Here is a 23,322-nt window from a genome sequence, read left to right on the forward strand (position 1 = left end):
GTCACCCAGCAGCTCAGGGCAGAGCTGGGCTGGGATGTGGAACTCATGTGCAGGGTCGTGACCTGGAGCAGCTGGGGGCTGCCGGGGAGGCACACCATCAGACGTAGCTCCCCAAGCAGCAGGCTATGTAGTACCTGCAGGTGACCTGCTCCTGCTACCTCAGCACGTTAGGCCTCAGCAGGGGGCGTCCTCATGGGTCTTGACACATTTATTGTGCACACTGGCTTTTCTGCTAAGGTCCTGCTGAGTGTTCTACCCTGAGTAGTTAGTTCCTCTTCAGAAGCACTTTCCTAATCTCCTGTGTGCCCACTTCAAGGAGAGAGCGGGCCTGGGAATCCTTCCTTCCCAGTGGATCTCAGGCCTGAGCAGGCCGAAGTGTAGGGGGGCCAGAAAGCACTCCTGGATGGGACCACCATGTGAGCGGCAAGGGCGCTGAGCATTGGGCCACTGAGCAGGCCTGAGTGGCTGTGCCTGGAGAAAGCTGACACATGCTCCCCCTGCCCCATCGGGTCAGGGGCAGAGGAAGGAGGGAGAGGCACTGACGCCTGAGGAGGGACTGCTGACTGCTTGCGGGAACTTCAGCCAAAGGTCACCTGAAACAGGTCGGGGGCTGACTAGGAGACGCACCCACGGGGCTCAGCCATGGGGATGACAGGGGACAGGCAGGCAGGAGGGCCTCAGTGAGGCCACCTCCTGTATAAAGATGTAAAAAGATCATGTGAAACTGCCATCTGACAGTTCCGCTGGCAGAAGGAAGACTAGCAGATTACTTCTAACCCTTGATTTCCTCAGGCTTAATATGATAATGCTACCTGACAATGTGTGTGGGAACTCCCTAAGTAGAAAGCATTTATGGGGTGGTCTGGCTGCACCAACAGAAAAACCCAAATAGCAATGGCTTCAACAAGGGTCTGTTTTTGTTGCTTTTTACATAAATTGCTGAACACAAGTAGCCCAGGGCTAGTGTCCCAAATCAGCTCCTGCGAGCTTTTTGCTCCCTGTCCTTAGTGGCTAAATCTTACCGTGTTGTCAAGATGGCTGCCAGGTCTCCAGCCATCAGATTCAAGTTCTAGGCAGGAAGGAGGGAGAAGACAAAGGAGGAAGGGGACTCCATTTGCCAGATGAACCCCTCTGAAGCACCTTTCCTGCAAGTCCCTCCCAACACCACCCATAACAACCCATAACGTGCCATAACAACCCATACTGTGTACTATGAAAGGTAGGAAATTACCTTTTGTCTAGGCAACTGTCCTCAATAATACTGAGGAAGTTAGAAAGAAAGCAAGGAAGAGTAGATGTTGGGTCAGCAACGTGCAATCCCTACCAGAGCCACTACTCAGACAGGAGAGATCGCTACTGGAGTCCCACCCTGTGTGAGGGCATCCTGGGGTCCCCTGGCACTGCAACCAGCACCCACTTGTGGGCGCTTCTCAGCCCTACTCTAGGTCCTCCAATTCCATCTGCAGTTGAGAATGGGGGAAGGGGGGCTAGAACTTGTTCTTAACTCACACTCCTACTTGTTTTGTTTACTTCTGTAATTTAATAAATTACTCCTGTGCTTGTTAGACAGGAGGGAATCCCAAAGGGGTGTAGAGAAAAGTTCACCCCCCAGTTCCAGCCCCAGGCTCACTAATGCTCCAGTAGCCTTTCCCATTCCCCAGAGGGACCCGGGACACCCTCCTCCTGGTCAGAGACCCTCTCCCCAGCTACCAGCTGCACTGAATACAACACAGAGCAGACTGTGCGGGTGGAGCGCAGGCTCAGCAGGTCCTTGTTGCCTCTCCTACTTCACGGGGCACAGTACGAAATTGTAAAGGGTGTTAGAATCTGGGCTGCCTGACTCCAGAAGGGGCTGACACCTCAGTCACAGTCAACTCTTAGGACCTGTCCTCTAGATTTGGCTGAACAAGCTCCTGGGGAAGCAGGATGCAGACAGACACCCAATTACATCAGTTCCTCCCCAAATGTAAGCCCCGCCCCACCCAGGCACCTTGCCCATGGGCTGGAGGGCAGCAGGTGCCTCATTCCCTAACCCTGTCTAGCCCTCAGGCCACTAAAAACCCCAAGCGCTAATAGGCAGAAGAGGGCTTCTTCTGCTCAGAAAGCAAGCAGCCACAGGCAAGATGCTGCCGGTACACAAAGGGTCCTAGACCTTGTGAGGGCTGCTTCCCAAGGCTGAGCCAAGTCCAGGCCTCGAGCTTAAAAAGAACTTTGCTGGCCCTGGTGCCCCTCTAAATCCAGCTACAGGTACAGGAGACCCTATACACCATGCCACCTGGTCAGCCATGGAGGGCACTGCAAGAACAGCCGGTGGAGCTGAGGCCAGCCCACAAATCCCTCTGAAGCCTCCTCTGCTGCCCCGCGGACTCAGCCTCTCCATGCTCCAAGCTCTGTGGACTCCCACCACCCGGTTCCCACTGCCCCCTTGTGCCTCATGGGGACCACAGTGCCCTGCTCTGTCTGGTCCCTCACCTCTCCCCCTCCTTGAAAATGTCTGCATTAAGCTCTGTAGTTAAACGCTCCAGAGACACAGAAGAAAAACGCCAAATCTGATGTCACAAACCATTTAGTTGACATGTGCCGCATCGGGCCTTGCCCCCATTGGCACATTTGGAGCATCTGTGACACTCAGGAAGAGGAAAATGAGAATAAATACACATCTACACAACATGGTTATATACAAAACATTTCTCTTCAACCAGAGGGCAGCAATGTTCTCACTCAGCAGACCTGGATCATCATAGATGTCACCATGCTGTCAAAGGCCCTGAAAACAGAAACAGACCAGCTGGAGGAGACCCACTCCACGCCCCTCGCCAATGCAGGGACAGGCTCGGTGGCACTGCTTGCATGCATCCCAGGACACTATGGGAGTCAGTCTCGACCATCCAGATAAATAAACTTGGCTGAGAAGCCAGGACATGTGTCCTGCCATACCTGGCAGTGGGAATCTAAGTCTGCTGCCTCCTACTTCCCTTCAGTTTACTGAGGCCCTGCCTGCTGGGTTTCCAGGCAGGGGTGGAGGCACGGCAGCAAAGGCGTGCAGGGCTGCAGTTCAGCAAGTACAGTGGCCACCACTGCCCTGAACAGCCCAAGAGACACGGGGTTCCATATAATGGTGCTGGCTTCTCCCCAGTGGGACTCAGGATGACCCAAAGCAGTGTCAGAGCTGAAAGAAGGCACCATGGAAGGACCTGGCTCAGGTCACTGCAGTGTCCTCTCACCTGCTGGCTACAAGAAGACCTTGGGAAACGTGTCTAGAAATGTAGGGAATTCGCAGGAGCAGGCTAGGAGGGTGGCAATACTCCTTTATGAAGCATTTTCATGATGTTCCAATATTCAAAGACTGTATCTATTTGAAAGTAATTTGAAGATCTCTGCAATCAATCCACCTTCCTCACCATCCAAGTTCAATATCAAAGAATTAGGCAATGACAGGAGGATATTTTCGCAGAAGGCTCTTGTCCATATGCCTGGGCCCTCACTGGACTCTGTGACGGCACCCCAGTAACTGCTGGGCACATGTAGAAAAACAAATGGACAAGCTCTGCCCCCTAATTCCCATTTTATATGTTGAAGATTTGTGTGAGTCAGTTTGAAAGAAGTTTGAAAAAGACAGGGTTCTGCTGCATCAGAGCTGCTGCCTCAGGAGGACACTCCCTGTTGCCTAAAAAGACCTCCTCCCCGACTTTCAGAATCACTGCCTCTCAGCGAGTCAGGGCCTGCAAACTGAGGTGGCAAACCCAAGAGCAGCAGGCCCACCTGGACTGGATGCGGTCCCCTGGGTTGTAGAAAGGGTTACACATCACATCTGTGTAGGAGTTGTGCAGCTTCCGGAACATCTGAAATGAGAGCCAATGTTTTTAACTCATGTGTACCCATGATTACTGCCATATTATTTACCTTTCAACATTTTAAAACAAAGAGAAAACAAATAGCCCCAGGCACGGCTTCCAAACCCCCTGCACTTACACTGCGGATTTCATTGTCTCGAAGTGCTGGGTTGGAAGAATCCACCACCATAACAAACTTTACCTTGGAGTTGGTCACGTAACCATATCTGCGCAGCTGGTTAGGGAACACACCGTCAGCACAGGGACTCTGTGGCGGCATGACACACAGCCTCGCTGTGCGGAGAGTGTGAAAGCAGAAGGCCATCTGTGCAAATGCCTGGCTCCAAAGCCACTTTGGAGAAACATGACCAACCTTGCATTGCAGGAAGTACCCAGGTTGGGTCTGTCTTGCAATGCCAGGAGGACCACATGGGGTGTGGCTAGACACTTCCTGGGGACAGCTCTGGTGTTTACCAGAAAAGCAAAAGGCAGGGAGCTAAGCCATGTTCTAATTCAAATTTCGGGGCTGCCTGCCTCAGCCCTGCCCCCTACGAAAAAGTCTAAGTCTCACAAAGGGCAGAGCCTGCCTGCGGTACCCACCGCTCTCAAAGCCACTCCGTCTTGTAGAACACTGGCTCCCAGGCAAGTGTCACTGTGGGCAAGCTACACTACTGCTCATGGGAACATCTCTGAACTCCTTGGGTTTCAAGCCATTTGCCCCCGGGGGAGTGGTCAAGATTTTATAGTGACTTGTAGGGGGACGGGCCTGACTGTGAAATAAGTGAACTGATCATCCCTTGCTCAGAGGTGGCAGCCCCGCTGAGAAAGAAATCCTTACAGGCACAAAGTAGGAACTTCCCCAGCTCTTCTATAAACCTAACAAAGGACAGATGCAGACTGTCACAATTCTCTAGGAAATTCAAGCCTGGCTTTTCCCACATTATCCTCCTAATTAAAGGGAAAAGGGGCAAGGTCTCAATCAGCTTCAAGCTTCCCTAATTCCCCCTGGGCTGAAAGCTCTCACCTTTTTTTTCAAGTGATGGTTCAAAATGCCTTTCAAGGTAATCTGATCTTACATAGTACACCACACAACTGCAGGTGTAGTCCCTGGATGGAACCCTGTGGGGAGAGGCCCGCCAACAGGCCCCTATGGGCATGAAGGATACACCTTGTAGTCCTCTGTGGGGTACAGGAGGCCCAGGTAGAGCTCTCTCTGGTCCACCAGGGCCTTCCCCATTGCAGAGATCTTCTCATCCACCACGTCCAGGGATGTGTGCACCATGTAGTGGAACTTCAGCTCGTTCTCCGTGGGGACACTGCGGATGTAAAGAGGGTAATTCTGCAAGAGAGGATGACAGCAAGTGCAGTGATGAGAATCCACCCTGTGTGCACCAATTATGAAACCAAGGCCAGAGCACTCAGGGTGGGGGACAAGCCAAGCGTCAAGCAGCCATAGAAATGCACTGCCTTCAGGGAAGGTTTGCATATGGTCTACACAGGGGCATCAGCAGGGTGGGCAGGGAAAAAGATGGCTCACACAAACAGGTGTGAGCACAGCCTGACAACTAACCATGTCACCTGGAGGGGTCACTCACCTTATGTGTGGGCCCAGCACATGCTCTCCTCCAGGCCCTACAATACTGGCTGTTTCCTGATAAGGTGGTTTCCTGCAGTCTCATCACCTTAGCAGAGGCGCTGGCATGCCCTCTCACTTAAACCCTTCAGGGCTTGGCTCAAACCTTTCTTCATCTCTGCACATCCATTTCTGACCATAACTGACTCTTAATCCAGAGTTAACAGCATCTTCCCCAGGCTCCCTCATGTCACAATTCACTGCTTCTGTTCCTGGCCTGGAGCTGCCCAGATACTGTGAACACTACACTGCCCCTACTCTAATAGGGGTGACATCTGGTAGACAGTCAACAAATCAGCCACCAAATAAATAACGTGTGGTAGCACGTGCTAAGAAGGGAGCCAGCAATCAGGAGCTTCAAGGTGGCACGCCTCATAAGCCTGATGCAAAGGACACAAAAGGATATAGGAACAGGAGCATGTGGACAGCTACCCAGCGCAGTTATCAGGATTCATTCAGAAACAGCTTTCTAGAGGAAATGAAATCTATAGTGGCCAGTGAAGGAGAAAGGGGCTTAAGGGGAGAGGAGTTTCAGATGCAGAGGCTAGAGGTGAGAAAGCAGATCCTGTCAGGGAGCTGCAAGTAATTCCGTTGGGTTGGAGGGTGTTACCGGTATGGCGGAGGGGGGCGAGGGGACCAGGTTATTCAGATTTTAGCCTGAGGCAATGAGAAGCCACTGGAGAAATTTTAGGCGGGTGCATGAGACAATCTGACTTGTTTTTAAAGTAGCCCTGTGAATGATGTGTGTTGAGTCAGTTGACCGAGTGGGGGATGGCGTGACCGACTGTTGTGCGCGGTGGAGCAGAATGAAGTTGTTAGCTAACTCTGATGCTAGACCGGTGGGGGGCAGGGAGGGCGGAGGCCCGGGGCAAGGAAGGGGGAGAAAGTCCCGGCCGGTGGGCACCGAAGGATGACGCTTCCGCAGCTGCAGAAGCGGGCGTGGGCGGCGCCTCCCCGGAACCGCCCCAACATTGTCGGCTCTGGGAAACCGACCGGCTAACCTTCCAGGGCCTCGGAACAGGGGGAAGTGGAAAGGCGGGGAGCGAGGGCGCGACCCAGGGAGGGGTCCCGGCGAGAGCCGAAGCACCGCAGCGCCGACCGCCCGCTAGCGTACGCACCTCCTTAGCGATCACTGCCACGCAAACCGCCATCTTGGGAGGCCGGGCCAGCCAGGTCACTTGATTCCTGAGCCGGTCACGCGGCCTCCCAGGCCCCGCCCTTTATCTTTCAGCCGGCCCCGCCCCGTCCCGCCACCCGGACCGGGCAAGCCGCCTCCCCTGCCCCAGGCGCTCGCCCTGCCCCAGGCGCTCGCCCTGCCCCAGGCGCTCCCCCTGCCCCAGGCGCTCGCCCTGCCCCTGCCGCTCGCCCTGGCTCGGCGGAGCCTAGTGTGGTTGCCATGGCGGCGGTTTCTGCTGCTATGAGGTGGCGGGTGCTGCTTGTGCTGAGTGTGGTGGGACTGGGGGCAAGGGGCAACGCACAGGCAAAGGGCACCGCGCAGCCACCCAATATCCTGCTTCTGCTCATGGACGACGTGAGTTTGGGCCGGGCTCCTGGGGAACACTACGCACGGTGCAGTGGGTTGGGACGACCATGGGTGGGGGAGGCCCGTGAAGGGTGGATTGTGGGTTGCAGGAGTCGGGTTGGGAGAGAGGCCATGGGTTACCCCCACAGGTCAGCCTGTGTAGGTGTAACACCTGGCCCTGCGAGCTGCAGCCACATAGGCAGGTGAAACTGAAGCGAGGTAGTCCTGTCCAGGCTGGGAGAAGATCCCTCTTCATTGTTCCCTTTCTTGCCCCTTTTGCCCCGGAAGGGTGGAAGGGCAGCCCAGACCAGCTGCTGCCCGGGCCTGGTGAAGACCAGCTCCGTAGCAGCGCATGCTCAACCCTGCCCTCCCACCCAGTGGGGGAGGGGGGCAGGGAAGGGGGGTGACAAGGCCACTAAGAGCCAACCAGGCTCTGAGTACCTAGAAAGCAGATTTCTCTGCACCTGCCCTACCCCAGGGCTGCCCCTGTTCACCTGGGAAGGCTGCTCTGGCCCTGTTGAGAATTCTGGTGAAAGGTCTGATCTTTAACTGAAGCAGGAAGAATGTCCCCTGTCAGGTGTATGTGTTCAGCCCCAGGCACACAGTCACATTTGTGGGCCAGCCCTCTGGAGAGTAGGACGATAGGATTGCTGTCAGGGAGCTGAGTCGTTCAACTGTCCCTTTGCAACTTTATTCCCTGTGCTCCTTTCCCGAAGAAGCAGTGAGTGAGATGCAAATTCTGAAATTAATCACCGTGAGGCTTTATGGTACAGTGGGGATGCAGAAAACGTGGGTGGGTGGATCCTACTCCCCTAAGCCTGGAGAAATGATTGAAGCTCATCGGGCCTTGTCTCCATTCCATCCGGTTCTCCTCATGGTGATGTGAGGACCGAGGCAGGGCAGAGGACAGGCTGTGATGTCAGGTCCTGTGCCATGATATAAGACAGTGGCCTGGCATACAGCTCCTAAAACCCTTGGCGTGATAGTGGTGTCTGTGGTGCGCTAATGAGATGGTTGGGGGCTTAGGTAGCTTCAGGAAGAGGTCCTCAGAAGACCAAGGTGTGATTAAAGGGTTGAAGCTTTCAGTGCAGCCCTGACCTCCTGGGAGAGAACAGTGAGTGGCTAGAGATTGTGTGCCCTCACCAGAGGTTGATGATGGCTCAGTCAACTGTGCCTGTGCAATGAAACGCCGGTGGCAGCGGTGGGGACCTAAACTACAGGAACTCGTGGAGGAACTGGGAGGGCAGCAGGAGAGGGTGGGGAGCTCCTTGCCCCTGCCCCATACCTCAGCACCTCTGTCTGAGGTGTGTCTTTTATAATGAAGTCATAATAGCGAATACAACACTTTCTTGAATTCTGTGAGCTGTGTTAGCAAATTTTGGAACTTGAGCAGGTCTCTACCCACAACTGTAGTAGGTTGGTCAGAAGTTCAGGAGACTTGTTGAAGGGGGGCAGTCTTGGGGGACTGAGCCCTTGACCTGTGGGGTCTAAAGCTACATCCAGGTAGATAGTATCAGAACTGAACTGAATTGTTGGACTCACAGCTGGTGCCTGGAGAGTTGGGGAAGTGGCTTGTGTGGAAATCCCCCACATAGTTGGTGTCAGGAATGTGAATAAATATAGCTCAGAGTTCCTCAAAAGGCCAGCAAAGAGCTCTCAGGAGCCTTTGGACCAAGGCCAGTAGCCTCAGGTGGCTGTTGGACAGTCCTTGATGGTTGGAACTGAGAGGTGCTGAGTATGTGAACTACCCTCAGATTTTGAAGAAGGCTCAGAAAAAGAATGTTTAAAAAAAACCTCAATAATTTGTATTACAATAATGATTTTGATTATAAAAAAATTAACATTCACCCCTGGCTGGCATAGCTCAGTGGATTGAGCGTGGGCCTAGGAACCACACGATTGCAGCTCAATTCCCAGTCAGGGCACATGCCTGGGTTGCAGGCCAGTTCCCGGCAGGGGACTCACGAGAGGCAACCATACATTGATATTTCTCTCCTTCTCTCCTTCCCTTCCCCTCTAAAGATAAGTAAATAAAATCTTAAAAAAAAAATTAACATTCAGATGAGCTTTCAAAGATCATGGAAATCTATCCATAATTCCACCACCCAGAGATAACACTGGGCCTGCTTTTTATTTTTTAATTATTTACTTTATTTTTTAGAGAGGGAAAGGGAGAGGGAAAGAGGGAGAGAAACATCTATGTGTGGTTGCTTCTCGCACGCCCCCTACTGGGGACTGTGAATTGAACCAGCCACCCTTTGATTCCCAGGCTGGCAGTCAACCACTGAGCCACAACAGCTGTGGCTGGACCTGCTTCTTTTTAATCTCATAAACACATCTGGATGATGACTGCTTCTAAAGCAAGCCCTGCAGTCGCTCATCCAGCCCCATGCTAATGGCCAGTATGGAAACTGCTTCCGAACAACACTTTAGTCTTGGAAGTTCTTGCTTTTTGTTTCAGTATTAGTCTTCTCTAAGTTGGAGTCCCTGCCAAGGCTTGTTCAAGCAGTCTCTTTTGGATGGTGAGACTCCAGCTAAGTGCTCTTTCACATTTCTGCCTTTTCCCCTTCTCTCCTGGTTGGCAGTGGGTGTGTGAAGTAAGTCATGTGCCCTCCAGTTTATTGAAGGCTTGTTAAAATTGTAATATTTTTGATGTACAATTTTATAAGAATTGTCACACATACTTCAGAGACTCTGCGGTCTAGTTCCACCATTGCAATGGAGCAAGTATTGCAGTAAAGAGAGTGTCACAATAAAGCAAGTCATGATCTTCTTGCTAGTGGAGTGTTGCTTTCAGTTGGTTTAAAAAAAAAATGTAACACCTGTGAAGCAAGATAGCAAAGTGCAATACAGTGAGGCTACCAGAAAATGCAAACTTATGCAGGTAGCTCCTGTATATTTCTGTCATTATAGGCCCTGGAGATTCTGAGTGGTGGAGCATGACAGCACTAGGAGTGTTTTCACTCAAGGGCACTGACGTGGGAGCCTCCCTGCTTGAGTGTGCCAGGGTGGGGTAGCAGGAACCAGAACAGTGACCAGAAGCCCCAATGCCAGGCCTCTCCGGTGCAGGTTCCTTCTTGTGGCTTTGGGGTTCTCTGGCAGCTGAAACCAAAGAAATCTAGAAGACCTTTTTCCCAATCAGCAAATGTGAGTGAATAAGCCAGGCAAATAACAGAAAATGCATGCAAAATGCCTTAAGCAAAATAGGAAAACCAGCTCTCCTGACTAGATAGGCTGGAGCATCTGTGACTTCTGGTAGCAGCATCCAGAAGCCCCTCATTATGTCCTCACCTGCCCTTATGGTCAACAGGCCCAGTGGGAGGGCGAGCTGCCATGAAGACTCCGTCTGCACCCCTGACCCAGGCTCACTATCTGCTGGCATGTGCAGCCAGGGCTCTGGCCAATGCCCTGCCCCACCCTCAGAGAGCCAGTCAGGAAGCAGGATGGGGTAGGCATGACAGACCCTTTCATTCAGGGTGGGTTCCTGGCGGGGGTACGAATAGCATCTGCCTCCTCATTCCCCAGTGTGCCCTCAGATCCGGGACAGACCCCGGTAGACATGCATTGACTGAGTTTAGATGTTGAGAACCGTTTCTTCGGTGAACCTGACTCAGCTCTGTTCTCCAAGGCTGACCAAGGCTGGGGTCAGTGGGGACAGAGCTCCTCCCGGGGCATCTCAGCCCACTTGGGTCCACCACCACTCCTGCGGCCACAGGCCTGGCTTTCTTTGTGTTTGGGTCCCTTGTTTGTAGAACAGCACTAAGAAGGGCTGCCCTGACTGCCAAGGAAGTTAAAGTCAAGCTGCCTGGAGGCCAGCTCCGATGTGACCAGGGTGGGCCCATCAAGCAGGTGCCCCCAACCTGAGCCTACGGAGCCAGTCAGCAGACCCTGGGAAGTCCTTCAGTCACGTGTGTTTTTATAACAGTCCCTTGCAGCCAGTGGTGAGTGATGCCTACATTGCTCCAAAGTGTTGAGATTCTTGGTGAAAGGAAAGTGGGAGGCAGGAAGAGGATTAAATGCAGAGACCCAGCTGGCTTTCGTTCCCTGCGAATGTGGGTGTTCCTGTGGGAGAGGGAAAAAGATACTAAACACTGCGTGTGAAATGATTTTATTCATTCCCTAATAATTGCAAGATGATGTTAAAATTTCTATTTTTGTAGCTAAGAAAACCTAATTAACAAGTAATAATACAATGGTGTTGAGCAGACAAAAGTCAAAGCACAGTGGGCCAGTGACTGCTGGCCGCAGAAAGGCCTACCTGTGAGTAGGTTGGCCCGTGGCTAGCATCTGGGACCAGACGAGATTGGGGGAGTGTCCCGCCTTCCCCAATAAGAAGGGCTCCCTGTGCTTACATTGTTTACGCGAATGTGATTGATATTGAGCACCTGCCTTTCTCCTGGGAGGCTGGAACTTTGGTGGGTGCCAGGCAGAGGGTGCCACGTGACCAGCCCCTCTGCCTCTATTCCTCCAACCCTGAGAGAGACAGCAGCTCACGTGTGCCTGTGAGGACAAATCGCACACGGGATGGCGTCAGGGTGGGGGCAATGCAGCCCCCGGCTGAGCATGCAGCCTGAGCATGCAGCCTGGGTGCCTTCTCCAGGGCAGGCCTCACTCAGCCTGCGCTGGGGCTCTCGCTAAGTCAGCAGATGCTACTGAGGATGCTTTCTTGCCCTCCCCTCACCCACAGTTCCAGGTCAGGAATGTAGGCTCTAGGCTCTGTCCCTGGACATGCAAACTTCCTCAGGAACTCAGGCACATTATTCCCTTGTCCCCTGAGAGCACCACACTTTCCTTTCTTCTGTTGGCCATCCTTCTCTCCAGGCACATTTTTATTTCAGCTCCTCTTGTTACCAAATGGAAAAGCCATTTCAGTGACTTCAGAATAAACCATCTCCAAAGAAATCCAAAGTTGCAAGGGCCCAAACCAGGGCCCTACAACCATAAGGGCATTTGAGAGCAGACAGCACAGTCCAAAGGCAAAGGCCCTGGGTCGGCTCTCAGACCCTGTGTGCCATGGCCAACCTACAGCTAGGAGACAAGGACAACTGCAGACGGTGGTGCCTGGGAGAAGCCTGGAGGCCAGACATCACCAGAGGCAGTGTCACCCTCCTGCGCTCACCCTTATGGGGAGAGTGGCTGTATAACCATTCATGCAGAGAAGGGGCATTAGCAATTTCAGACAGCAGACAAGCTGGGGCCATCCTGGACAAATCTACGTGTGCAGCCACCCACGTATGACCCAGAGTTGCCAGATCCCTTGATGAGATCACTGGACCTGACTCTCCAAAACATCTGCAGAGTCAGCCCAGTGTTTTTTGGAGTTTTCCAGGTCAGCACACTGCTGTGTCCAGTCTTAAGCGAGCTGCTCAGACCCTTGTTCTTGCATGCAGGCCTGAGAGACTCCTTGGCTGGCTCACCAGAGCTCAGGGAGTGAGAAGAGCTGTAAGAGGCCCCTGGTGAGGTGGGGAAGCACCAGGGTCTTACAGACTTCAGCAGAAACCAGGTGCCTGCACTTTTCTTACTGCTCTGTTGAGATATGGTTCACAGTAAGTGCAATTTACCCAGTTAAAGTGTACAACAACCTTGTCTGGCATAGCTCAGTTGGGCATTATACTGCAAAGTGAAACATTGCTGGTTTGATTCCTGGTCAGGGCACATGCCTAGGTCCCCCATCGGCACGTGCCAGAGGCAACAATGTTTCTCTCCCTCTCTTCTCCTGTCTCTAAAAATAGGTAAATAAAGTCTTTTGAAAAACAAAGTATGCAACTCAGTGATTTGTAGAATAGTCACAGCCTTGTGAAATCATCACCGGTCAACTTCAGATCATTCTCATCGCCCCAAAGAGAAGCTCCACCCCCTAGCAGTCACTGCCTGTTCTCCTGGCAGTTCACAGTCGGCTTTCTGTCTCTGTGGTTTACCTGTTCTGGACACTTTAATACAAGTGGAATCATACAATATTTGTCCTTTTGTGATTGGCTTCTCTCACAAAGCATCATGCTTTTGAGGTTCGTCCATGTTGTAACATGTGTTAGTATTGAGATGGCCAAAAAGCTCGTTTTTTCTGTAAGATGGCTCTAGTAGCACTTAGTTGTCTTTTACATCATTTGAAAGACAACTTTGTTAGATTGTATTGTGACAGCTGTCTTATCAGCGTACATTTTTTTTAAAAACTTATCAAAATTGGTACATTTTTGTGTGGCCATTTTAATATTGAAGGTGGAAGGACCTGGCTGGTGTAGCTCAGTGGATTGAGCACGGGCCTGTGAACCAAAGGATCACTGTTCGATTCCCAGTCAGGGCACATGCCTGGGTTCCAGGCCAGTTCCCAGCAGGGGACATACAAGAGGCAACCATACATTGCTATTTCTCTCCCCTTTTCTTTCCCTTCCTCTCTAAAGATAAATAAATAAAATCTTTAAAAAAAAAAGATGGAAGGAAATAGTCACCATTTTCAGCATATTATGCTTTATGATTTCAAGAAAGGTAAAAATGCAAAAAAAGACTTGTGCAGTGTACGGAGAAAGTGGTGTGACTGATCGAACGGGTCAAAAATGGTTTGCAAAGTTTCATGCTGGAGATTTCTCACTGGATGATGCCCCACGGTCAGGGAGACCAATTGAAGTTGATAGCGATCAAATGGAGACATTAATTGAGAGCAGTCAACATCATACCACGTGGGAGAGAGCCAGCATACTGAAAATATTCAAATCACTAAAGTTATTGATAAAAATTAAAAATGTCTTTTATTTTACTGGGATAAAAAAAAAAACCTAAACAGGCTTTTTGGCCAACCCAGAACTTAACTCTGTTTTTATGGCTGAGTAGCATTCCAGTGTTTGGATGGACACATTATGTTCGCCCGTCCTCAGCTGGCACTCGGCCACCTGCACCCTTTGGCACCTGGGAGCATGCTGCTGTGGACGCCGTCCACACTTTCACTCACAGAAGCATTTTGGCCTGTGTTGCAGAGACACCAGGAGTGGACTCGCTGGGTCTGAGGATCACTGCAGGTCTGGTGCTCAGACACCTTGTCGGGAGGGAGGAAAATGTCTCTCCCTAAAGGGGAGGCTGGAGGCTGTAACAACCTTGGCTCTCTGGGTCGTGGTCCAAGCTGGAGCTCTTTCCACCCCTGCCCCTCGTGCAAGAGAAGAAGGGACGGCAGTTAGCCACTGTGGAAGTGAAGCCCCGGGGGCTTGTGCTAAGGGGACATCTAAGGAGACCCAGCCGGGAGGGACCTTGTCACAGTTCACACAGGCTCTAGTAATGCACCATAGTGTATACATTCATTTCCTGGGGCATACCAAAGTACCACAAATTTGGTGCCTTAAAACAACAGAAAATGTTTCTCAGCTCTGGAGGCCAGAGTCTGAAAGCAAGGTATTGGCAGAGCAGGTTTCTCCTGAACTCAGAGGGCAGCTCCCCCCACCTGTCCTCCTTGGCTCGCAGATGCCTCGCCCCAGTCTCTGCCTCCATGGTCTTCTGTGTCTGTCCTCCTCCTATAAGGACTCTGGTCACTGGGCTTGAAGCCCACTCCACCCCAGTATGGCCTCACCTCAGCTAGTGACACCTGAACTTCCTTGCAGGATCACATTCACAGGTTCCAAGTGGACATAAATTTGGGGGGCTGCTATTCAGCCCCATGCCAGATGGATAGAACATGTTGTGTTTATTTATTGCCCACTTAATGGACACTGGGGTGTTCCCTCTGGGCCATCACAAACCGTACTGCTGTAGACACACATGTGGTTTCGTACAGCGTATGTTTCAGGGGTGGAACAGCCTGGTCACATGGCCACACTCCACTGAGCTTTGTGGGGAGAAGTTTAAATCTCAGCCTGCGCAACAGACTTACGAAGGCTTCTCCACGCCAAGGCCAGGGTGAAGCTGAGCCCCAAAGCTCAGCCATTGCCCATGCTTTCTGTGCCTAGGCCAGGCATTGGGTTGTGAGGGGGCTCTGGAGCCCAGACCCCAAAGGTAGAAGGAGATTCAGTTCACCAGTCCATGCTTTTTCCTGCAGATGGGGTGGGGTGACCTGGGCGTATATGGAGAGCCTTCCAGAGAGACCCCGAATTTGGACCGGATGGCCGCTGAGGGCATGCTTTTCCCAAACTTCTACGCAGCCAACCCCCTGTGCTCACCATGTAAGTGAGGGCTAGCCCATGGGCACAGGCTTAGGCGGGCGGGGGGGGGGGGGGTGAGTACAGCAGGGGAGAGTAGACATAGTGAATAGGCATGGGGCCACTGCGGGGTGGCATGAGGAGCAGACGGCCCCGACAAAGGCAGCAGCTTCACCACATTTCCTCTTGAGGGCCAGGGGGTGAGGCAGGCATGTTCCACCTTTCCATTGGGTCCAGGGCTGGGAGCAGGGCCTCAGGCCACCGAGGGCTTGTCCCCTGTGAGGATCTTTGAGGCCAAAGTCACTGTATGTGGTGGTGCTAATTTCCAGGTACTAAGTGCTGTGGCTTGTTCAGAAGCACTTGACTGGAAGTGGTTCTCTACTGTGGGGAGGGAGGTCAGGGTCACAGGGGTGTGGCAGCCTGTTCCTCTCCACCCCCACCACCCCCAGAACCCCTGCTGCCGAGAGACTTCTACAGAAGTGCTAATCTTGAGGAAGAGAATGAATGCTGGGGAGGGGGCACATGAGGGGCCTGTGGGCCCCACTACTCGGTGTCCTGGGAGCCGGAGAGAGTGACTGGGGGAGGGGGGGCTGGACCATGCTGAGCTGCAGGGCCTGGCCAGAGCTCCCCAGTGCCCCCCCCCCCGCCCCGAGCCAGTCAGTGTTGGGGTGGCCTGCCCACCCAACTTGGAGGCTGACAGACTTGGAAGCTCTGCAGAGCTGCCTGACATGCCGTGTGTTCTGACCATGTTTCTGTTTTTTCCGCCTCCACGCAGCCAGGGCAGCCCTGCTCACCGGACGTCTGCCCATTCGCAATGGCTTCTACACCACCAATGGGCAGGCCAGGAACGGTGCGTGTGCACTGGGCTGTGCTGAATGTCTGGGAGGCTGAGGACCAGAGGGGGTGGGAGGTGTGTTTGTCCTCCATTCTCACAGGGCACCTTCCTTCTTCAAAACAGCACTTATTACCCATGGTCAAGGGTTTTGTCTGGGATAAAACAGATCGCAGCACTTTCATAAAAAATTATGCATTTTAGGCAAGTGGAAAGGAAGGTGAGGTTAATGTGAGGTCTGAGCAGAGCTCCTTCCTGCTTCCTGCTTTGAGGAGGGTGGCCAAGACCAGTGAGCACTGCGCCCTGGTCCTTCCCTGCCGCATCCTGTCCCAGGTCTGCCCAACACAGCCTGGGAGTTGGGCACGCTGTCCCCACAAGGGGCTGCTGCTGGAGGAAGCCAGGCATCAGGAAGTTAGCAGGGCACAGCCCTTGGAGAAACATAGTATGGAAAGCAGAGGGGAGCCCAGCATGAGCAGGGCCCTCATGGCATCAGGGCATTTTCCAGAAACCTGGGCAAATCAGCAGAAGGGGCTGGGGACTCTGCCTGATAGTTCCAGCTCCTCTGGGGTAAGGGGGTACAGTCTGCCCTGTCTGTCCCCACCCAGTACTGTGCTCACTCTGGGGAGGTGCCCGGAAGACCCCAGCAGTGTCAGCTCCTCACTGGGACTTTTTCCATTGACTCCAGAAGGCCAGTGTTCAAACCCGCTACCTTCTGCAGCATAGCCTGCTCTGTGGGTGTGGGTGGTTCACACATTGTGGTGCTCTTCCAGCCTACACGCCGCAGGAGATCGTGGGTGGCATCCCAGACACCGAGCTCCTCCTGCCCAAGCTGCTGAAGCAGGCTGGCTACGTCAGCAAGATCGTGGGCAAGTGGTGAGTCCCGACACCTGCCCGGCTGGGCGTGTTCGCACAGGGCCATTGCCAAACATTTCCAAAACAGGGAAACCTCCTGGGTGGGAAATAGTGTCTTTGGATTCCAGGTCCGTTTAGGTGCTTGAAGCATTCCTTTAGAAGCTGGGGTGGCTACGCCACCAGGGCTTCCCACCTCCAGGCTGGAGCTTGGGCCAGGAGCCCATCATTCTCAAATATTGCACACCCAGCCACCTGCCCCTTCTCTCCGTCTGCTCCCTGTGTTGCCTGCTGTCACAGCATCACCAAAGGAGCCACACCGTGGCACCTGTGGTGCTGCTATAGATGATGCACTCCGTCAACAAGCACAAGGGCTCTGGCTGGTGGTGAAATGCAGAAGCGACCAGTGGTCAGGGTGGCAGAGTAGGTCAACGTGCTCACCTCCTCCCACAGCCACGTCGCATTATGGCTGAACTACAGAACAGCCGTCACTGAGAACTGCTTGGGGTCTGGCTAAACAGAAGTCCTATAACTAGGGGTGCCCAGAAGAAGCCATGTTGAGGCTGCTGTGGTTACAGAGGTGCTTCTGTGTCATTCAGAAATATTTTATAATAGTTTTTAAAATCCTGGAATAAAAAACATTAAGAAGCAAAAAAAGAAGCAGCAGCAAATAGGAGGTAGAGAATCGTCACATGGTCATGTAGTACGGAGTCACTGGCATTAAATGATCACGACTAAAGAAGCTCACGTTACCACACATGGTGTTTACGCTGTTTAAGGCAAGTTAACTGATTTCTGTCTCACTCCCTGAGGGTGCCTAAGTGGGCTGGCGTAAAGGTCAGACGTCCTCTTTTCTTTTCTGGGTGTTGAGGTCTTTAGGAAAGCAAGCCCACTTCCTACAGGAAGCCTTCCATGATTTTCAACACTGTAAACCCTCTTCCCTTAATCGGTATGGCACTCAGCAGTATTGCTTTCTCAAGGATGAATGCCTTGTCTGTGCCCCTTGGAAACTGCTGCTCTTCGCATGTTGATCATCACAGGGATAGGCGAGGTAGAGAAACTGGGAGAGTAATCGTCAGAAAATCCTAGTGATCTTGAAGCTGCCTAGTGAACACTTTCTCCCTCCTGAGACAAGCTGAGAGCTGCCTGCCAAGCAGGCGAGCTCAGGGGAGGAGGTGGCTGCACAGCAGAGCTGGTGGAGGTTCATTAGGCTGAGGGAGCCCTCGTTGCCTACACAGTGCACGTATTCCCAGGAAGGCCCAGGGAGACTGTCAGAGGCCAGCTGTGAGGCCTGCCAGGGCCGTGTCAGGGCTGCGCTGGCAGAAGGGAGAGTCCCCAGTGACTGGAACTCAGTGCCCAGCCTGGCAGCTCTGCCCTGGGTCTGGCCGCCTCCCACACATAGTCACTGACTGGGGTAGCCAGAGCTGGAATGGAAGTGTGTCTCCAGGAGGAGAGGTGAGCAGTGCCCAGAGAAGTAGCTCTGGGTGAAGCTGAGGTAGACACAGTGCTGATGGGTGGGCCAGGGTCAGGACAGCTATGGCCAGAGTGAGGATGGGATCTGGGAGGCTCAGCGGAGTTCCCAGTCTCAGTGGGGATCTGTTCATAGTAGGGGGATGTTGGGTGGCATGGTTGCGACTGCCCTGACGTCCTGCCTCTGGGCCCCAGCACCACGGATCTGGGTTTCCTCAACCTAACCAAGGCCTGGGGTGCGTGGAATCTGGTCTCCTGCACAGGCTGCTTCATCTGCCCTGAGCCCCAGCAGGCTGCGATGCAATACAGACCCAGCTTGTCTTTGGGTAGTGCTGGCCCTGCTCCTTTTTTGAAATAAGCACTTGGAATTGACAGTTTAGCATGAACAGGACCTTGGGTGGGGTTTCTGCTAAGCAAAGGCCATTTGAGCTAATGGACATGGGAACAAAAGACAGTCACACACAGCCAGTGCTAGAGTGAGGCATTTGGAAATGACTGGGCATGTGGCAGCATCCCAGAGAAGACACAAAGCACAAAACACAGAGGTCACTGCAGAGCTGACACGCACCTGGCAAGAGAGGCTGGAGAGGCCCAAGGTGGGCACCAGCTGTGTGGAGGCAGAGCATTTTGGAACCAGCAGTGGGGTTCCAAAGATACTCCCTTACGTTGCCCGCACTCAGGCTGGCTGGCTGTGTTCTGGCCTGCGTTGGGTCGGCCTCCCTCACTGCCTCACATTGTGTTCTCTCTGACCGAGTGCCTGAGTGGTGCAGTGAGCTCACGGGCACTTGGGACTTGCGTGACCCGCTGCAGGGCCTCTGAGTGGTCACAATGGGGCTTGCCCAAGTGCAGCAGAGGAACAGGACCCTCTGCTCCAGGGATTCAGCTTTCTAAACACGTCTCTGCGAGAAGCTTTCTGCAAACAAAAACCTAGGAGACGTATCCACTCTGCAGGGTGGGGTTGGCTCCCTCTGCAGGGCTGGAACCCAGAACCACTGTGCTGCAAAACTACCTTTATTAGCCTTATATTCCAAAGAACAAGTGGGGCCGTGCCCAACGATCACTAGAACCTGATTCAGATGGGAGCATGTCAGCACCTCTCATTAGCAAGAGGACCCAACATTAGGTGCCCCAAAGGGTAAGGGGCATGTGAGGAGGGGAGAGCAGAGCATGACCCAGCAAGAAGCTCTCTTGGCCTTGCATAGCACCCACAGTGTGTAGCAGGAGCTTGCAGTCGGCCACTCTGTTCCAAGCAGGCACCTGGGTTTTTGAGCAGTTGGCAGTTTTCAGCCTGTAGACACATTGCTGTGTTTTCTTCTGGTCATGCCCATCCTCATTCCTGGCTGGGGCACTGAGCTGGCGAGCAGCAGCAGCCCATCCTGGCCCTGCTGCAGCCTGACCCTTAGCTGTCAACCCGGCGGAGTTCACTGGGGGAGGCCAGGTGGTCCTGACATCACCTTAAGGGCAAGGTCTTTCTGCGCCAGGCTTATTATCACACTTCAGGTGCTGGGGAAATGTTTACTTCATTGAATGCTCTGTGAAGGTAATGGGCTGTTGCTGCTCAGAACTTTGGGGTGTCCCCATGCGGGGCTTCCTGAACTGTCCTGGATTCCTGTTCCTAGGCATCTGGGCCACAGGCCTCAGTTCCACCCCCTGAAGCATGGATTTGATGAGTGGTTTGGATCCCCCAACTGTCACTTTGGACCTTATGACAACAGGGCCAGGCCTAACATCCCCGTGTACCGGGACTGGGAGATGGTCGGCAGGTAACAGTCCCTTCCCTTCTCGCCTTTTGGTGCCGAACCCAGCAGCCTTGCCCCAGCGGCTGCCCAGGAGCTGGATGGAGTTTCTGGAAGCACCTTCCCACCAGCACCGGTGTCCCAGTACATTGGGCCCTGCTGTGGCAGCTAGTTGCCCTGAACCTTCATGGCCTAGGCTACTGCTCAGCCACACCTAGGGGATCTCTCACCTTTTTAGAAAATGTGAGCTTTTTATGGTTTGTAAAATTGTTACCTAATAAATAATTTAGGACAGGGAGAGAAGGAGAAAGAGAAAAAGAGGAAGAGAAAAAGAAAATATGAGTGCCAAATATGAGAGCCTTGCTCTCCAGAACAAGGTTTGTCCACACGGTAGCCATTCACGCGGTTTCCTGGCCCAGGTCCCTGTGGCCCATTGGTAGATCCTGGGCCCCAGCTTCAAAGGCCCTCTGCCTTCTGCTTTCCCAAAGTTGACGTGTCGGCTGTACACTAGGTGTTGAGGACATCAGTATCATCACAGAGGACCTGTTGGGATGAAGCCTGCTTCTGAGCCTGCCAAGAGTAAATCACCACCTGAAGGCTGGGTGGCCCCGGGACAGCCCTGGTCTTGCCCACAGCCCAGCAGTGGGTGCCCGAGCATGGCCATGCCAGGTGGGACCCTGGTCTCATGAGTCTTACTTGGCTTTATCTTTGTTTCTTCCTTTTTCATTATTAATTTTTTGTTGGACCTCATTATATATCAGTAGACCAAGACACTAGGCCCATTTGTTGCTTTTTTTATGGTTTTTTTTTTGTAAGATTTTATTTATTTATTTTTAGAGAGGGGAAGGAAGGGAGAGAGAAGGAGAGAAACATTGATCGTTTGCCTTTCCTATGCACCCCAGCTGGGGACTGGACGTGTAACCCAGGCCTGCGCTCTGACCGGAACTTAACTGGTGACCTTTCACTTTGCAGGACGACGCCCATCCCCCTGAGCCACACTGGTCAGGGCCACTCATTACCTTTTTTAATAGTAGCTTTATTAAGAGAATTTGCACATGAGACAGTTCACCCATTTAAAGTATACAATTCAGTGCTTTCTGGTACATTCACAGCACCTTGCAGCCATCACCCATTTTGGAATATTTGTATTGCCTCAAAAACAAAACCCACACATTAATGTCACCCCAGGCCTGAGTGCCTGGGGTCCGCCTCTTGCCTGCCTCTCACTGTCTTCTCTGTCCTTTCACATCGCTCCCCATCCTTGTCCCAGATGATGCCCAGTCTCAGCCCCACTTTGACCGTGACCTCAGGAGCAGCATGAGCTTCCAATTTTACTTGTTCATAGACTGAATGTTTCCATCATTCTTTTAAATGAGGCTCATGAGTTTGCCTATGAAATCATGGAGAAGAGGCTTTCTTTACCTGAAATCTGATTTCTGGTTGGGTCTGTTCATTCAGATTTTATGAAGAATTTCCAATTAATACAAAAACTGGAGAAGCCAACCTGACCCAGATCTACTTACAGGTAATAGAAGCCTGGCCGGGCAGGCTCGGGGGGGGGGGTCAGCCTCCAGGCTGAGGCACATGGTATGTTCTTCTCCTCAGGAAGCTCTGGATTTCATTAAGAGGCAGCAGGAAGCTCAGCACCCCTTCTTTCTCTACTGGGCCATTGACGCCACACATGCACCTGTTTATGCTTCTAAGCCTTTCTTGGGCACCAGTCAGCGAGGGCGGTGAGTCCCTGGTCGTAGAGACATAGACCACCCCACACACACACTTGGGAGGTTCAGCCATGCTTGATTACTTCCAGGGACATGACATTCAATACTACCGTGTTTTTAATGATCAATTGTAGAAAAAGAGAAGCGTTTGTGCCTCTGAAGCTATCTACCAGCCCAGGATTAGTGGGAGGAATGCTACAGTAGTGTGGTCAGCTCTCTCCTAGACTAGCTCCGAGAACTTGAACTTTCCTCCTCCTCTGTGAATGTAGCCGGTCCGTTTCATTGTCCATCCCTGAAGTTATAATTTAACTGCTATTTGATCACACTGCTGCGCTCGGGCACCCGGCGAATGTTCCATCTTTCCCAGGTATGGGGATGCTGTCCGGGAGATCGACGACAGTGTGGGGAGAATCCTGAACCTTCTTAAGGACCTGAGAGTCACGGAGAACACGTTTGTTTTCTTCACATCTGACAACGGTGCTGCCCTTATTTCTGCTCCCAAACAAGGCAGGTATTCAGAGTGTTCCCTCCCCAAACAAGGCTGCACTCAGGAACTCTGGCCCCCTGAGACACTCTGGGTCACCTCAGCCACCCCTGGGGCAGAGTGTAAAGGGGGCTCGGCCCAGGGGGCCCAACCATGGGGGAGATGCCCACTCTCCCCCCGGGAGCACTGTTCCTTAAGGGAGATGCACACTGTCCTCCTAGGCTGCGTCTAGTAGGCGAAGATGTAAGGAGGCGCAGTGAGAGCTGCCCTGTGGGATTGGCTGGGACCTAGTCACTCACAGGACTGGCGGGCTGCCCACCAGCACCCATGTTCTGTAACACACTCTTCTCCCTGGAAAGGCTGGAGCACCTTGGCCTTTCCTGGCCCAGGAAGGGTGTGTCAGTGTGAAACAGCAACTGCCCAAGCCCCTCTTCTGAATTGTTTCAGCTCCCCCAGAGGTGCCTGGTCAGGAGGGAGAGTCAGTGGGAAGACCGAGACCAAGGCCAGGACTTTCATCCTGTCCTAGCTGTGCCACTGATGGGCCATGGAGCGGGTCACTTCAGCCTCCTGCACATTTAGGAGCTGAATGAGGTCACTTCTGGGCTTTCTTCTGTAAAGCTCTGATGTTCTCCATCAGCGATTTTATTCTAAACATGGTGACCATTGTCATGTGCCTAATCAGCCACATTTGCTCCTTTTTCTGAGTTTAGGGACCCTCCCTGCATATGGTGGCAATGACCATCTCCCTCGGAATCTAAAAATGCAGCAGACACACTTCCCAGCCTCCTTGACAGCCAAGCCCAGACCCCTGCCCCCCCAAAGCTCCCTCACCACAGCCTCTTGAGGGGTGGTGTCCACGAAAGAAGGGACCGAGCCCCCATCCATACAGTGCTGGCTAACGGAAGCTCCCAGAGCTCCCACAGTCCCCAGACCTGCTCTGGGTCTCTGTGCCAGGCCAGCAGGCCTCCTGAGGCCCACGACCCCAGCTCCTTCAGTGATCTCTGATCTCCATCTTGCAGAGTGAGCCGGCCGTGTGCACCCTCGCATTTTGTTGTCCTGTTAGAGTTTCACCCCAGTGGTCGCTTATCTTTTGACCCCTTCTTACAAAATGCTGGGGCCTGCACA

At 52.9% G+C, this 23,322-nt stretch overlaps 2 protein-coding genes across 4 annotated transcripts in view; one reads left to right on the forward strand and one right to left on the reverse strand.

Moving 5' to 3' along the window:
- Positions 1-2,550: 2,550 nt before the first annotated feature.
- Positions 2,551-6,691, reverse strand: TRAPPC2L (trafficking protein particle complex subunit 2L). 3 transcript variants are annotated; one of them, XM_037142328.2, is made up of 5 exons: positions 6,585-6,691; positions 5,000-5,172; positions 3,973-4,060; positions 3,763-3,842; positions 2,551-2,767 (listed from the first exon to the last, which is right to left on the reverse strand). In XM_037142328.2, exons 1-5 carry the CDS (start codon positions 6,615-6,617, stop codon positions 2,722-2,724), a joined length of 420 nt encoding a protein of 139 aa, XP_036998223.1. In that variant the 5' UTR covers positions 6,618-6,691; the 3' UTR covers positions 2,551-2,721. The 3 variants fall into 3 exon arrangements, with proteins under 3 accessions (XP_036998223.1, XP_036998224.1, XP_036998225.1); XM_037142329.2 differs by having other exon boundaries at positions 5,000-5,149; positions 6,585-6,644; XM_037142330.2 differs by lacking the exon at positions 6,585-6,691 and adding an exon at positions 4,584-4,599 and having other exon boundaries at positions 3,973-4,099; positions 4,979-5,087.
- A 22-nt stretch (positions 6,692-6,713) lies between these two features.
- GALNS (galactosamine (N-acetyl)-6-sulfatase) overlaps positions 6,714-23,322 on the forward strand; it is a 31,888-nt gene continuing 15,279 nt past the window's right edge. The window contains exons 1-8 of the mRNA XM_037142327.2: positions 6,714-6,997; positions 15,006-15,129; positions 15,881-15,955; positions 16,708-16,810; positions 19,876-20,019; positions 21,451-21,517; positions 21,598-21,725; positions 22,081-22,220. Of these exons, the coding sequence (XP_036998222.2) occupies positions 6,863-6,997; positions 15,006-15,129; positions 15,881-15,955; positions 16,708-16,810; positions 19,876-20,019; positions 21,451-21,517; positions 21,598-21,725; positions 22,081-22,220 (916 nt within the window). The 5' untranslated portion in view covers positions 6,714-6,862. The remainder of the gene's footprint in view (positions 6,998-15,005; positions 15,130-15,880; positions 15,956-16,707; positions 16,811-19,875; positions 20,020-21,450; positions 21,518-21,597; positions 21,726-22,080; positions 22,221-23,322) is intronic.

This window comes from Artibeus jamaicensis, unplaced genomic scaffold (genome assembly GCF_021234435.1).
Source record: "Artibeus jamaicensis isolate MK-2021 breed Jamaican fruit bat unplaced genomic scaffold, CSHL_Jam_final contig_464, whole genome shotgun sequence".
Lineage (NCBI taxonomy): Eukaryota > Metazoa > Chordata > Mammalia > Chiroptera > Phyllostomidae > Artibeus > Artibeus jamaicensis.

Coding starts and splice junctions, on each gene's coding strand:
- TRAPPC2L (XM_037142328.2), bottom strand. CDS start 6,617: ATGGCGGTTTGCGTGGCAGTGATCGCTAAGGAG. Junction 5,173..6,584: donor TGGCAGTGATCGCTAAGGAG/GTGCGTACGCTA, acceptor CCTCTCTTGCAG/AATTACCCTCTTTACATCCG. Junction 2,768..3,762: donor GGGGACCGCATCCAGTCCAG/GTGGGCCTGCTG, acceptor TTCTGTTTTCAG/GGCCTTTGACAGCATGGTGA.